This window comes from Salmo trutta, chromosome 32 (genome assembly GCF_901001165.1).
Source record: "Salmo trutta chromosome 32, fSalTru1.1, whole genome shotgun sequence".
Taxonomy (NCBI): domain Eukaryota; kingdom Metazoa; phylum Chordata; class Actinopteri; order Salmoniformes; family Salmonidae; genus Salmo; species Salmo trutta.
The window spans coordinates 37,361,696-37,377,994 of record NC_042988.1 but is presented as its reverse complement, the minus strand read 5'-3'; the positions used below and the strand labels follow the sequence as shown (position 1 = coordinate 37,377,994).

At 40.7% G+C, this 16,299-nt stretch overlaps 1 protein-coding gene across 3 annotated transcripts in view; it reads right to left on the bottom strand.

The window, feature by feature from the left end:
* LOC115171821 (cytohesin-1) overlaps positions 1–16,299 on the bottom strand; it is a 112,905-nt gene that overhangs the window by 60,276 nt on the left and 36,330 nt on the right. The window contains exon 1 of one of the 3 annotated variants that reach the window (XM_029728990.1): positions 6,626–6,858. The exons of the other annotated variants lie outside the window; for them this stretch is intronic. Coding sequence (XP_029584850.1) covers positions 6,626–6,653 — 28 coding nt within the window. The 5' untranslated portion in view covers positions 6,654–6,858. Of the gene's footprint in view, positions 1–6,625; positions 6,859–16,299 lie in introns of those variants that run through there. 3 annotated transcript variants of the gene reach the window in all.

The following is a 16,299-nucleotide window of genomic DNA, read 5'->3' as shown; positions in this document are numbered from 1 at the left end:
ATCATCACATAGCTTCCATCTCTAACATTGTTCCTATGGTCTCTCTTTCTCCTGCTCCCTTTAATACTCTCTCTTTCACACACACGGGGACACACGGGGACACACGGAGACACACAAAGACACACGGGGACACACGAAGACACACGGGGACACACGGGGACACACGGAGACACACGGAGACACACGGGGACACACGAAGACACACGAAGACACACTGGGGGACACACGGGGGGGACACACGGGGACACACAGGGGACACACGTGGACACACGAAGACACACGGGGACACACGGAGACACACGGAGACACACGGGGACACACGGGGGACACACGGAGACACACAGGGGACACACGGAGACACACGGAGACTCATGGGGGACACACGGAGACACACGGAGACACACGGGGGACACACGGGGGACACACGGGGGACACACGGGGACACACGGAGACACACGGAGGACACACGGAGACACACGGAGGACACACGGGGGCACACGGAGACACACGGGGGACAAACGGGGACACACGGAGACACACGGAGACACACGGAAACACACGGGGGACACACGGGGGCACACGGAGACACACGGGGACACACGGGGGACACACGGGGGCACACGGAGACACACGGGGACACACGGAGACACACACAGTGTAATCTATTATTCCAGTCACATTACCGAGCACACAATAGAGATCCCATCAGTGAATACTGTGGGTAGGCACTCTAGCATGTACAGCTTCTATATGTAATGGATCAAAAAACATCACTTTAATCTCCCTCTCCCACAGCCCAAACAAATGAAGTTCCTAAAATTACACAACCAAAGCATGGCCAGCCTTGCCACGACATTTGAATGGCACATTTTCTTGAAATGCTTCGCTACAGAGGTCACAACAAAACTGACTGTTAGCAGCAGCACTGCAGCCTTTACAGGCTGTAACACAGGGCCTCCATCAACAGCACTGATCAGTGACTTCTGCTGTTATGACAAACAAACCTGTTGCTACCTGTTCTAGAACTGTAGAAGACAAGGAGAGAGAGAGAGAAGAAGAAGGAAAGAGATGGTTTGGTTCCGTTGAGCCCGCCTGCGTCCCATGTAACTGCCAGAGAGAAAGGGGCCACTCATGGGGAGATGTTATCAGCACAGTAACCAGACCTTGAGACAGAGTCCAAATGGTACCCGATGCCCTATTTAGTTCACTCACAAAACTAATATTAGACAGCAAAGCTCTTGATCCGGAGGGGATTCTATGCTCTTACCAAGAGGAGTTTGATTGCAAGAAGCTAACCACTTAGCTAGATAACTAGCTACTAAGTTAGCAAACCAAATTCACAACTGCAGAGCATTTAGCACATTTTAGAAAGTTAACTTAATAGTTATAAAATATCTAGCTGGCAAACATTTAGTTGTGAATTCCATTCTGTAACTAAATCACCTGGCGTGTGGCACACTGTCAGTCAGAGAGGTTCAGTCAGTCAGTCAGTCAGAATGGTTCAGTCAGTCAGTCAGTCTGAGGGGTTCAGTCAGTCAGTCTGAGGGGTTCAGTCAGTCAGTCAGTCAGTCAGTCAGAGGGGTTCAGTCAGTCAGTCAGTCAGAGGGGTTCAGTCAGTCATTCAGAATGGTTCAGTCAGTCAGTCTGAGGGGTTCAGTCAGTCAGTCAGTCAGAATGGTTCAGTCAGTCAGTCTGAGGGGTTCAGTCAGTCAGTCAGTCAGAGGGGTTCAGTCAGTCAGTCAGTCATTCAGAATGGTTCAGTCAGTCAGTCAGTCAGAATGGTTCATCAGTCATTCAGAATGGTTCAGTCAGTCAGTCTGAGGGGTTCAGTCAGTCAGTCATTCAGAATGGTTCAGTCAGTCAGTCTGAGGGGTTCAGTCAGTCAGTCAGAATGGTTCAGTCAGTCAGTCTGAGGGGTTCAGTCAGTCAGTCTGAGGGGTTCAGTCAGTCAGTCTGAGGGATTCAGTCAGTCAGTCAGTCAGAATGGTTCAGTCAGTCAGTCTGAGGGGTTCAGTCAGTCAGTCATTCAGAATGGTTCAGTCAGTCATTCAGAATGGTTCAGTCAGTCAGTCATTCAGAATGGTTCAGTCAGTCAGTCTGAGGGGTTCAGTCAGTCAGTCAGAATGGTTCAGTCAGTCAGTCTGAGGGGTTCAGTCAGTCAGTCATTCAGAATGGTTCAGTCAGTCAGTCTGAGGGGTTCAGTCAGTCAGTCAGTCATTCAGAATGGTTCAGTCAGTCATTCAGAATGGTTCAGTCAGTCAGTCAGAATGGTTCAGTCAGTCATTCAGAATGGTTCAGTCAGTCAGTCTGAGGGGTTCAGTCAGTCAGTCATTCAGAATGGTTCAGTCAGTCAGTCAGTCTGAGGGGTTCAATCAGTCAGTCAGAATGGTTCAGTCAGTCAGTCTGAGGGGTTCAGTCAGTCAGTCAGTCAGAATGGTTCAGTCAGTCAGTCTGAGGGGTTCAGTCAGTCAGTCATTCAGAATGGTTCAGTCAGTCATTCAGAATGGTTCAGTCAGTCATTCAGAATGGTTCAGTCAGTCAGTCTGAGGGGTTCAGTCAGTCAGTCATTCAGAATGGTTCAGTCAGTCAGTCTGAGGGGTTCAGTCAGTCAGTCAGAATGGTTCAGTCAGTCAGTCTGAGGGGTTCAGTCAGTCAGTCAGTCAGTCAGTCAGAATGGTTCAGTCAGTCAGTCTGAGGGGTTCAGTCAGTCAGTCAGAAGGGTTCACAGTAGACGTCGACCGATTAATCGGCATGGTCGATTAATTTGGGCTGATTTCAAGTTTTCATAGCGATCGATAATCTGCCTTTTTGGACACCGATTATGGCCGATTACATTGCAATCCACGAGGAGACTGCGTGGCAGGCTGACCACCTGTTACGCGAGTGCAGCATCAAAAGGACCTTGTGGCTGCAAGGAGCCAAGGATAAGTTGGTAGCTAGCATTTAACTTATCTTGTGAAAAAACAATCAATCTTCACATAATCACTAGTTAACCTGTTAGGGCTAGGGGGCAGTATTTACACGGCCGGATAAAAAACGTACCCGATTTAATCTGGTTACTACTCCTGCCCAATAACTAGAATATGCATATAATTATTGGCTTTGGATGAAAAACACCCTAAAGTTTCTAAAACTGTTTGAATGGTGTCTGTGAGTATAACAGAACTCATATGGCAGGCAAAAACCTGAGAAGATTCCTTACAGGAAGTGGCCTGTCTCACCATTCCTTGAGCTTCTTTCCTCTGTTTATTGAAGACTGAGGATCTTTGCTGTAACGTGACACTTCCTACGGCTCCCATAGGCTCTCAGAAGGCGGGAAAAAGCTGAATGATGTCATTCCAGCCCCAGGCTGAAACACACTAGCGCTTTTGGCAAGTGGCCGATCAGAGGACAATGGGCTTAGGCGCGTGCACGAGTCGAACCCGTGCTCTATTTTCGTTCGTCTTTTTACCTAAACGCAGATTCCCGGTCAGAATATTATCGCTTTTTTAAGAGAAAAATTGCATAAAAATTGATTTTAAACAGCGGTTGACATGCTACGAAGTACAGTAATGGAATATTTAGAATTTTTTTGTCACGAAATGCGTCGTGCTCGTCACCCTTCTTTACCCTTTCGGATAGTGTCTTGAACGCACGAACAAAACGCCGCTGTTTGGATATAACTATGGATTATTTGGGACCAAACCAACATTTGTTATTGAAGTAGAAGTCCTGGGAGTGCATTCTGACGAAGAACACCAAAGGTAATAACATTTTTCTTATAGTAAATCTGACTTTGGTGAGTGCTAAACTTGCTGGGTGTCTAAATAGCTAGCCCTGTGATGCCGGGCTATCTACTTAGAATATTGCAAAATGTGCTTTCACCGAAAAGCTATTTTAAAATCGGACATATCGAGTGCATAGAGGAGTTCTGTATCTATAATTCTTAAAATAATTGTTATGCTTTTTTGTGAACGTTTATCGTGAGTCATTTAGTACATTTTTTGTAAATTCACCGGAAGTTTGCGGGGGGTATGCTAGTTCTGAACGTCACATGCTAATGTAAAAAGCTGGGTTTTGATATAAATATGAACTTGATTGAACAAAACATGCATGTATTGTATAACATAATGTCCTAGGTGTGTCATCTGATGAAGATCATCAAAGGTTAGTGCTGCATTTAGCTGTCTTCTGGGTTTTTGTGACATTATATGCTAGCTTGAAAAATGGGTGTCTGATTATTTCTGGCTGGGTACTCTGCTGACATAACCTAATGTTTTGCTTTCGTTGTAAAGCCTTTTTGAAATCGGACAGTGTGGTTAGATTAACGAGAGTCTTGTCTTTAAAATGGTGTAAAATAGTCATATGTTTGAGAAATTGAAGTAATAGCATTTCTAAGGTATTTGAATAACGCGCCACAGGATTCCACTGGCTGTTACGTAGGTGGGACGATTTCGTCCCGCCGACCCTAGAGAGGTTAACTACACATGGTTGATGATATTACTAGGTTAACTAGGTTGTTCTGCATTGCATATAATCAATGCGGTGCCTGTTAATTTATCATCGAATCACAGCCTACTTCAACTTCGCCAAACGGGTGATGATTTAACAAAAGAGCATTGCCGAAAAAAGCACAATCGTTGCAATAATGTACCTAACCATGAACATCAATGCCTTTCTTAAAATCAATACACAAGTATATATTTTTAATCCTGTATATGTAGTTAAAAGAAATTCACATTAGCAGGCAAAATTAACTAGGGAAATTGTGTCACTTCTCTTGCGTTCAGTGCAAGCAGAGTCAGGGTATATGCAGCAGTTTGGGCCGCCTGGCTCGTTGCGAACTGTTGAAAGGCCATTTATTCCTAACAAAGACCATAATTAATTTGCCAGAATTGTACATAATTATGAAATAATATTGAAGCTTGTGCAATGTAACAGCAATATTTAGACTCATGGATGCCACCCGTTCGATAAATTACGGAACGGTTCCGTATTTCACTGAAAGAATAAACGTTTTGTTTTCGAAATGATAGTTTCCGGATTTTACCATATTAATGACCAAAGGCTCGTATTTCTGTGTGTTTATTATAATTAAGTTTATGATTTAAGATTTGATAGAGCAGTCTGCCATAGCGATGTAGGCAGCAGCAGGCTCATTAGCATTCATTCAAACAGCAACTCTTAGCAATGCTTGAGTCACAGCGCTGTTTATGACTTCAAGCCTATCAACTCCTGAGGTTAGGCTGGCAATACTAAAATGCCCATAAGAACATCCAATAGTCAAATGTATATGAAATACAAATGATATAGAGAGAAATAGTCCTATAATTCCTAATAATAACTACAACCTAAAACTTATTTCCTGGGAATATTGAAGACTCATGTTAAAAGGAAGGCCTACTCTTTCCACTACAGACATCAAAGGCAACAGGTCTTTTATAGGAAAATTACACATTTAATGGTTATGACTAATGGTAATTGTTAGCCTAATAAGAGGGGGATCTTGCTTAAAGAAAGAAGCATTGACTGAAATTACACCCAAAGAACAATATGGCTGATCTCTTTAGAATGTGTGGTAGTATTTAACATGAAGTTGCTCTTCTAAAACTGTGATTGCTCTTGTAATAACATTGCATTAACATTGTGTGACATTGTGATTTATTAGTAATGGCATTTAATGGAGCTGTTTTGTTATTACCCAGGTGGAATAATCCTAACTCCTCTTGTGTAATTAGTAAAACTACCCAACTCCATTACAAAGCAATTACTATGACAACAAAAACATGAATACAATATTGTTACTAAAGTACTGAGCATTATTACACAGATATAAGACCACTTTAGGCTCTTGCTACGTGTTACTGAATGTGCCAACTGCCTACTTTGGTGATGAAAGTGCAAGGCTGCAGGCAAACCACCTGTTGCTAGTGAACAGACCCTTATAGTGGTTAAATCCCTGTAAAGTGACACTAAACACAAGGACCCAACAGCTGAACAACAAGATCCTGTTCAACCAGAATAATACATCAAATGTGCTGGTAACCTATAGATTCACAACGCATTATTTGTTTTACAATGCATCCCTACAACTAATGTTACAATGTGTCAAGCATGGAAACAGGCCTAAATTTTTTATTCAAGAAAAATGAGGCTGTCCCTCTACTATTATTGTACTAATAAATTGAAGGCCTCTAAATTAAATAATACATAGCCAATAAATAACATAACCTCAAAATAACAAATGTGTGCGACAACTGATATAATAAACGGAATCATGCAGAAATCTATTGACAATTTATATGATCATAACTCCAACAACTTTCCCTAGAATAGTAAGCAGCATGGAATCTGTTTTCAGGACTATGTAAATCAGTGGCATTCCGGGTGGAATTGTTTGTTAGTCAACTTAGTAAGTAAACATTGTAAGCAAGGCCATCCCATCGCCGACTCGGAGTAGAAGACATTTTGTGGGTGAGTTCTCACGCTCACCACCAAAGCTCATTACAGACTAAACTTCTGAGCTCTCTGAATCCTTTCGTAAAACACAGAATTTAATCGGCTATCTATTGACAACAAGTGAGCAAACTTTGCGGATACATTTCAGATCAGAATAATATTTTTCTCACGATCTAGTATAACTTACCGACTCCGTCTTCCGACTTGAGAACCATTTTTCGGGCTAGTGGGCTATTCCAAATGAGTGGGTGCTTCAAAGTTTTCACCGCTCACCTAGCGCATACGAAACCAATGCTATTTAAACTGTTAATTGAATAACTTTGACTATTATGTACTGGAATCACGTCTCTAAAACAATGTACCGGATGGGTTGCTTTTCAAAGGAAGGGAGTTAGCAGTTGAAGGGAGTGGTTTCGAGTACTTTGACAAGCCAATCTGTGTCTGCGCAGCAGTGACTCTATTCGGGAAGAGGCGCGGCAAATGGCACGCACGTCCCGTATCTGCGTACTGCGCAGTATCATCACAGAGCTTCTGAACCCAGGAAACGCTTGTGAAACACACCAAGCCGACCAGCCCGAGTTTTGGGCTTTGACAAGTCAATGAGAGAAGGGAAACATTCTTCCTTAGTTATTCATTTTCTCGCAATCTAAAGGTACAACCTAGATGCGAGCCAATATATTAAGTAGTTGAACATGCCATTACTCCAACCTCGTGAAAGTGACATACTGACACGTTTTAATTTTTGTCAAAAACAACTTTATATCGAAGGAGTGCCAATGATTTGACGCCCCGCACATGCGCAGTTCGGCGTTAGACGACAGTTCGACCCGATGACACGTTTATGGGCATGAGCTTGGCGTGCCAACGTCCCCATGACATCGGCTTCAAGTGTGATCGGTGATTTCTATTGGAGAAGTTTCTGCCTATTTTCATACTGTACTGTCTTTGGTATAATATGGCTCGCCAACTTGTAGTCCTAAAAGCCGGAAATGAGATAGATACCTCTGTTTCGTTCAGACATCCCGACGGGAAAAATGAATGGGGAAAGAATAGTTTTTGGGGGGATAAACGCGGAAAATAAGGTCTGAGGTTAACACAAGCTGAGGAGATCTTATAAGTTTTGTTTTATGAGATAATATCAGTCAGTTAACATGAACTTGATGAATTATGAAGCCTTTATGTGTGCTTTTTTATTACATAAATGTGTCAAAATTCACATAAAGTGACTTTAGCTGATGAAGATTAACTCATAGGTGATAAGGGTAGGCAACAGCATGTCTGCCATGTTGATCCTCAACACTGGGGCCCCTCAGGGGTGTGTGCTTAGTCCCCTCTTCACAGTCGTGAAGAGGGCACGACAACACCTTTTCCCCCTCAGGAGACTGAAAAGATTTGGCATGGGTCCCCAGATCCTGAAAAAGTTCTACAGCTGCACCATAGAGAGCATCCTGACCGGCTGCATCACCACCTGGTATGGTAACTGCTCAGCATCTGACCATAAGGCGCTACAGAGGGTAGTGCGTACGGCCCAGTACATCACTGGGGCCAAGCTTCCTGCCATCCAGGACCTACCCCCAAGCCATAAGACTGCTGAACAATTAATCAAATGGCCACCGGATTATTTACACTGACCCCCCCACCCCCATTTGTTTTTTACACTGCTGCTACTCGCTGTTTATTATCTATGCATAGTCACTTACATTTACATTTACATTTTAGTCATTTAGCAGACGCTCTTATCCAGAGCGACTTAGAGTTGTGAATACATACATTTCATTTTCATTTCATGCATTTTTTTAATAAAAATAAATAAAAAAAATTGTACTGGCCCCCCGTGGGAATCAAACCCACAACAGGCAGCAGAGTTGAGTGGTGGTGGGGGCAGGGAAAGAGACTGACACACAGATAGTGCAGCACATTGGTAATCTGTGCAATATTGCTGCCTTCAACACTCCACCACATCCGTCAGACTCAAATCGGAGGTGTGTGCGTGTGTGTGGTCACATAGGCCTTCTTCAGAATTCAGAATACTGCAACTCTACCTCAGAATCCAATGAGACAATAAACAGGAACACAAACTATCTGGGACTTGAATGGAAAGTAAAGAAATTACTTTTTCATTGTTAGTCTACTTATAATGTAGGCCTTTGTTTGTGGCAGTATTATGCAAAAGAGAGATGCAGTATATAGTATTTTAAGTTACTTATTAGTTAAATTAGTAAATTAAACTAGTAAATTCAATAGGTTAATGAGCACAGACACAGAAACCGTCCCAAAATTGTCAGACTCCAGCGTGATAAAATGCCCGGGCTAGTCCGCCCCTGGCCTAGGCCCTATGCTGTCATTCACATCTCATCATAGGTTCACTGACAGTCAGCCGATACTGTAGGCGTATTACTCTTACAAACTGGTTGTGTCATAACACAGTTCAGTTGCACAACACATTCTACAACATTAATGCAACTTTTTGTAACACTTGGGTGTAATTCTTTACTCCTGTATATACATATAGGGTATGAGCCTTCATAATGCCTTTATAACATGTTGTATCTATCTACACTGCAATGGCTGTTATTTATTTTATTTATTTATTTAACCTTTATTTAACTAGGCAAGTCAGTTAAGAACAAATTACTATTTACAATGACGGCCGACCCCGGCCAAACCCTAACCCGGCCAAACCCTAACGCTGGCCCAATTGTGCGCCGCCCTATGGAACTCCCAATCACGGCCAGTTGTGATGCAGCCTGGAATCGATCCAGGGTCTATAGTGACGCCTCTAGCACTGAGATGCAGTGCCTTAGACCACTGCGCCACTCAGCAGCCGTGAAAGGTCTAGTTCTACTACATGACTCAGAGCAGGCCTACAAGGTCTAGTTCTACTACATGGCTCAGAGCAGGCCTACAAGGTCTAGTTCTACTACATGGCTCAGAGCAAGCCTACAAGGTCTAGTTCTACTACATGACTCAGAGCAGGCCTACAAGGTCTAGGTCTACTACATGACTCAGAGCAGGCCTACAAGGTTTAGTTCTACTACATGACTCAGAGCAGGCCTACAAGGTCTAGTTCTACTACATGGCTCAGAGCAAGCCTACAAGGTCTAGTTCTACTACATGGCTCAGAGCAGGCCTACAAGGTCTAGTTCTACTACATGACTCAGAGCAAGCCTACAAGGTCTAGTTCTACTACATGGCTCAGAGCAAGCCTACATGGTTTAGTTCTACTACATGACTCAGAGCAGGCCTACAAGGTCTAGGTCTACTACATGACTCAGAGCAGGCCTACAAGGTCTAGTTCTACTACATGACTCAGAGCAGGCCTACAAGGTCTAGTTCTACTACATGACTCAGAGCAGGCCTACAAGGTCTAGGTCTACTACATGACTCAGAGCAGGCCTACAAGGTCTAGTTCTACTACATGACTCAGAGCAGGCCTACAAGGTCTAGTTCTACTACATGACTCAGAGCAGGCCTACAAGGTCTAGTTCTACTACATGACACAGAGCAGGCCTACAAGCCATACAGTAAATGTACCACCAAGTCTATGAGAGGACTAGGCAGAGCTACTACCACACGGCGTGTATTGGTCTGATCCTTTCACATCTACAGACGTGTCTATGGGTCCTAGGCCCGGGGCTAGGCCATTTTCTCTTCAGCATCTCAGTTTGAGAATAAGTCTACATGGGAGAGGGACCACTCATGTGCCACACTCTAGAATTAAACACATATTGAGTTCCACCTAAAACAAAACATCATTTTGTAGTATGACTTTACTTGTAAATGACTTGTGAAGCATCTAGCAATGCTATAAAGCATTTTGAAGTTGTTGTTCATTTAAATTCCAAATACCACCTTTGTCCCATGTTGGTCACCACTAAGCCACAGTATGAGAATCCTCCTTTGGGGGATATTCACTGAACGCCCCTGTTGTGCTCCTAAATGCCAACTTGAGATAGACATGATGACAATGTACTACTCTGTGTGTGGTTGTTGACCGGTTCCAACAATGGTCCAATTCACTGTAAGCAGTTCACCCTCAAGCTCTGCATAAACCCAAAGACAAGTGATAGGAAAAGAGCCCTTACCTTATTCATACCAAAATGCACTAGGATTCTGACATTCTTAACCGTAGGCAAAACTGCAGATATGTTGCACTCATACTCATCCTCTCCTTGATCCACATTAACAGATGCAAAGAGGATGCTTCAGTAAATCTGATGTAAACTGGATGTTTATGTAAATATTATGTAAATGTCACGGTTGCTGATAGAGTGTAAAGAAAGGTCTTTGTTTTAGGACATTAAATCATGCGGCTGCTTACTGGTCTAAATAAGCAGGAAATTATTCCATTACTGAAAAGGGCAAATTCAATTCTGTTCTCTCAATGATGTACAACTGTAAAGCATCTTTGTCTACCAACATTTTCAAAAGTATCTTAATGACGTTTTCTGGTCGAAAACTAGTTGAGAAGACATCATATAACCAAATTACAACCAACTAGTAACAATGTATTTATCATGAGAAGATAAACACTGTAACGGCCGTCGAAGGGAGTAGACCAAGGCGCAGCGGCTTGAGTGCTCATTTTTAACTTTTATTGAACACGTAAACAAAACAAGAAACAAACGACAGCTTAACAGTTCCGTCAGGTACAAAACACTAGACTGAAAATGACCACCCACAAACACAAGCTGAAAAACCTCTACTAAATAGGACCTCCAATCAGAGGCAACAAGAAACAGTTGCCTCCAATTGAAGGTCAAATAAAAACCCTAAACATAGAAATAGAAAAACTAGACACGGACATAGAAATATACTAACATAGAACATAAACCAAAAACCCCAAAACACATAAAACAAACACCCCCTGCCACGCCCTGACGAAAATACAATAACAAACAACCTCTTTTACTGGTCAGGACGTGACAAACACGTCATTGGACATATATCATTTGGTTGTTACCTGGTCAGATTACATCCAAAGAAATATACATTTTTCTGGTAAAAAAGTATAAAAAGTCATGAATAAAGCTTCCTTATTAAACCAGTGTACTGTAGACTACAACCTGAACATGGTGTTATAAAACCAGTGTACTGTAGATTACAAGCTGACCATAGTGTTATAAAACCAGTGAACTGTAGACTACAACCTGACCATGGTGTTATAAAACCAGTTTACTGTAGACGACAACCTGACCATGGGGTTATAAAACCAGTGTACTGTAGACTACAACCTGACCATGGTGTTATAAAACCAGTGTACTGTAGACTACAACCTGACCATGGTGTTATAAAACCAGTGTACTGTAGACTACAACCTGACCACGGTGTTATAAAACCAGCTACTGTAGACTACAACCTGACCATGGTGTTATAAAACCAGTGTACTGTAGACTACAACCTGAACATGGTGTTATGTGCATCTGAAAGCCAGGGATTTCTCAAGACAGGGTCCATCTTAAATGTATGTACAGTTGAAGTCGGAAGTTTACATACACTTAGGTTGGAGTCATTCAAATTTGTTTTTCAACCACTCCACAAATGTCTTGTTAACAAACTATAGTTTTGGCAAGTCGGTTAGGACATCTACTTTGTGCATGACACAAGTAATTTTTCAAACAATTGTTTACACACAGATTATTTCACTTAAAATTCACTGTATCACAATTCCAGTGGGTCAGAAGTTTACATACACTAAGTTGACGGTGCCTTTAAACAGCTTGGAAAATTCCAGAAAATTATGTCATGGCTTTAGAAGCTTCTGATGGGCTAATTGACATAATTTGAGTCAATTGGAGGTGTACCTGTGGATGTATTTCAAGGCCTACCTTCAAACTCAGTGCCTCTTTGCTTGACATCATGGGAAAATCAAAAGAAGTCAGCCAAGACCTCAGAAAAAAAATTGTAGACCTCCACAAGTCTGGTTCATCCTTGGGAGCAATTTCCAAATGCCTGAAGGTACCACGTTCATCTATACAAACAATAGTATGCAAGTATAAACACCATGGGACCACGCAACCGTCATACCGCTCAGGAAGGAGACGCGTTCTGTCTCCTAGAACTGAACGTACTTTGGTGCGAAAAGTGCAAACCAATCCCAGAACAACAGCAAAGGACCTTGTGAAGATGCTGGAGGAAACAGGTACAAAAATATCTATATCCACAGTAAAACGAGTCCTATATCGACATAACCTGAAAGGCCGCTCAGCAAGGAAGAAGCCACTTCTCCAAAACCGCCATAAAAAAGCCAGACTACGGTTTGCAACTGCACATGTGGACAAAGATCGTACTTTTTGGAGAAATGTCCTCTGGTCTGATGAAACAGAAATAGTACCGTTTGGCCATAATGACCATCGTTATGTTTGAAGGAAAAAGGGGGAGGCTTGCTAGCCGAAGAACACCATTCCAGCCGTGAAACACGGGGGTGGCAGCATCATGCTGTGAGGGTGCTTTGCTGCAGGAGGGACTGCTGCACTTCACAAAATAGATGGCATCATGAGGCAGGAAAATTATGTGGATATATTGAAGCAACATCTGAAGACATCAGTCAGGAAGTTAAAGCTTGGTCGCAAATGGGTCTTCCAAATGGACAATGACCCCAAGCATGCTTCAAAAGTTGTGGCAAAATGGCTTAAGGACAACAAAGTCAAAGTATTGGAGTGGCCATCACAAAGCCCTGACCTCAATCCTATAGAAAATCTGTGGGCAGAACTGAAAAAGTGTGTGTGAGCAAGGAGGCCTACAAACCTGACTCAGTTACACCAGCTCTGTCAGGAGGAATGGGCCAAAATTTACCCAACTTATTGTGGGGAGCTTGTGGAAGGCTATGAAAGAAATAAAAGTGGAAATAAATCATTCTCTCTATTATTCTGACATTTCACATTCTTAAAATAAAGTGGTGAACCTAACTGACCTAAAACAGGGAATTTTTACTGGGATTAAATGTCAGGAATTGTGAAAAACTGAGTTTAAATGTATTTGGTTAAGGTGTATGTAAACTTCCGACTTCAACTGTATGTCACATAGGCCTACTGTCACATAGATCTAATCAGAAACCACTGACCAAGTCATGACTGATGAGATAACATTATCTTCATTAAAGACGTGCCAGATCATTAGTTGATTATGGCAGTCAGTGTGTTCAAGTTCACTCTATAAAGACTAACACTGTTACACTGAACAAAGGAAAACTTCACACACTATAAAGACTAATAACACTGTTACACTGAACAAAGGAAAACTTCACAAACACTATAAAGACTAATAACACTGTTACACTGAACAAAGGAAAACTTCACACACTATAAAGACTAATAACACTGTTACACTGAACAAAGGAAAACTTCACAAACACTATAAAGACTAATAACACTGTTACACTGAACAAAGGAAAACTTCACAAACACTATAAAGACTAATAACACTGTTACACTGAACAAAGGAAAACTTCACAAACACTATAAAGACTAATAACACTGTTATACTGAACAAAGGAAAACTTCACAAACACTATAAAGACTAATAACACTGTTACACTGAACAAAGGAAAACTTCACAAACACTATAAAGACTAATAACACTGTTACACTGAACAAAGGAAAACTTCACAAACACTATAAAGACTAATAACACTGTTACACTGAACAAAGGAAAACTTCCCAAACACTATAAAGACTAATAACACTGTTACACTGAACAAAGGAAAACTTCACAAACACTATAAAGACTAATAACACTGTTACACTGAACAAAGGAAAACTTCACAAACACTATAAAGACTAACACTGTTACACTGAACAAAGGAAAACTTCACACACTATAAAGACTAATAACACTGTTACACTGAACAAAGGAAAACTTCACAAACACTATAAAGACTAATAACACTGTTACACTGAACAAAGGAAAACTTCACAAACACTATAAAGACTAACACTGTTACACTGAACAAAGGAAAACTTCACACACTATAAAGACTAATAACACTGTTACACTGAACAAAGGAAAACTTCACAAACACTATAAAGACTAATAACACTGTTACACTGAACAAAGGAAAACTTCACAAACACTATAAAGACTAATAACACTGTTATACTGAACAAAGGAAAACTTCACAAACACTATAAAGACTAATAACACTGTTACACTGAACAAAGGAAAACTTCACAAACACTATAAAGACTAATAACACTGTTACACTGAACAAAGGAAAACTTCACAAACACTATAAAGACTAATAACACTGTTACACTGAACAAAGGAAAACTTCACAAACACTATAAAGACTAATAACACTGTTATACTGAACAAAGGAAAACTTCACAAACACTATAAAGACTAATAACACTGTTACACTGAACAAAGGAAAACTTCACAAACACTATAAAGACTAATAACACTGTTACACTGAACAAAGGAAAACTTCACAAACACTATAAAGACTAATAACACTGTTACACTGAACAAAGGAAAACTTCACAAACACTATAAAGACTAATAACACTGTTACACTGAACAAAGGAAAACTTCCCAAACACTATAAAGACTAATAACACTGTTACACTGAACAAAGGAAAACTTCACAAACACTATAAAGACTAATAACACTGTTACACTGAACAAAGGAAAACTTCACAAACACTATAAAGACTAACACTGTTACACTGAACAAAGGAAAACTTCACACACTATAAAGACTAATAACACTGTTACACTGAACAAAGGAAAACTTCACAAACACTATAAAGACTAATAACACTGTTACACTGAACAAAGGAAAACTTCACAAACACTATAAAGACTAACACTGTTACACTGAACAAAGGAAAACTTCACACACTATAAAGACTAATAACACTGTTACACTGAACAAAGGAAAACTTCACAAACACTATAAAGACTAATAACACTGTTACACTGAACAAAGGAAAACTTCACAAACACTATAAAGACTAATAACACTGTTACACTGAACAAAGGAAAACTTCACAAACACTATAAAGACTAACACTGTTACACTGAACAAAGGAAAACTTCACACACTATAAAGACTAATAACACTGTTACACTGAACAAAGGAAAACTTCACAAACACTATAAAGACTAATAACACTGTTACACTGAACAAAGGAAAACTTCACAAACACTATAAAGACTAACACTGTTACACTGAACAAAGGAAAACTTCACACACTATAAAGACTAATAACACTGTTACACTGAACAAAGGAAAACTTCACAAACACTATAAAGACTAATAACACTGTTACACTGAACAAAGGAAAACTTCACAAACACTATAAAGACTAACACTGTTACACTGAACAAAGGAAAACTTCACAAACACTATAAAGACTAATAACACTGTTACACTGAGCAAAGGAAAACTTCACACACTATAAAGACTAATAACACTGTTACACTGAACAAAGGAAAACTTCACAAACACTATAAAGACTAATAACACTGTTACACTGAACAAAGGAAAACTTCACACACTATAAAGACTAATAACACTGTTACACTGAACAAAGGAAAACTTCACAAACACTATAAAGACTAATAACACTGTTACACTGAACAAAGGAAAACTTCACAAACACTATAAAGACTAATAACACTGTTACACTGAACAAAGGAAAACTTCACAAACACTATAAAGACTAATAACACTGTTACACTGAACAAAGGAAAACTTCACACACTATAAAGACTAATAACACTGTTACACTGAACAAAGGAAAACTTCACAAACACTATAAAGACTAATAACACTGTTACACTGAACAAAGGAAAACTTCACAAACACTATAAAGACTAATAACACTGTTACACTGAACAAAGGAAAACTTCACAAAC